This window comes from Penaeus monodon, chromosome 29 (genome assembly GCF_015228065.2).
Source record: "Penaeus monodon isolate SGIC_2016 chromosome 29, NSTDA_Pmon_1, whole genome shotgun sequence".
NCBI classification, from domain to species: Eukaryota; Metazoa; Arthropoda; class Malacostraca; order Decapoda; family Penaeidae; genus Penaeus; species Penaeus monodon.
Genome location: NC_051414.1, coordinates 14,531,117 through 14,531,330, shown reverse-complemented (window position 1 = coordinate 14,531,330; position 214 = coordinate 14,531,117). Strand labels below are relative to the sequence as shown.

The 214-nt window shown below is 36.0% G+C and overlaps 1 protein-coding gene across 1 annotated transcript in view; it reads right to left on the bottom strand.

Annotated features, from left to right (window-relative positions):
- LOC119591759 (centrosomal protein of 19 kDa-like) overlaps positions 1-214 on the bottom strand; it is a 6,125-nt gene that overhangs the window by 932 nt on the left and 4,979 nt on the right. The window contains exon 4 of the mRNA XM_037940505.1: positions 62-188. Coding sequence (XP_037796433.1) covers positions 62-188 — 127 coding nt within the window. The remainder of the gene's footprint in view (positions 1-61; positions 189-214) is intronic.

Genomic DNA, 214 nt, shown 5'->3' with positions numbered 1-214 from the left:
TTGACACAGAACTTAACTGTTAGAGCAATTCTAAACAACCAAGAATTTAATAGAATGATACGTGATGTCATGTACAAAGGTATTTCAATAAATGCGCAAGTAAGAAATCTCTGGGCAACAAGCGTTTTGACACCTATGGAGACATCAAAGCCACATGCACCAAATACCTGCCAGTCTTTGTCATTGCACTACAAATATTTGTCAAATTTCTTTG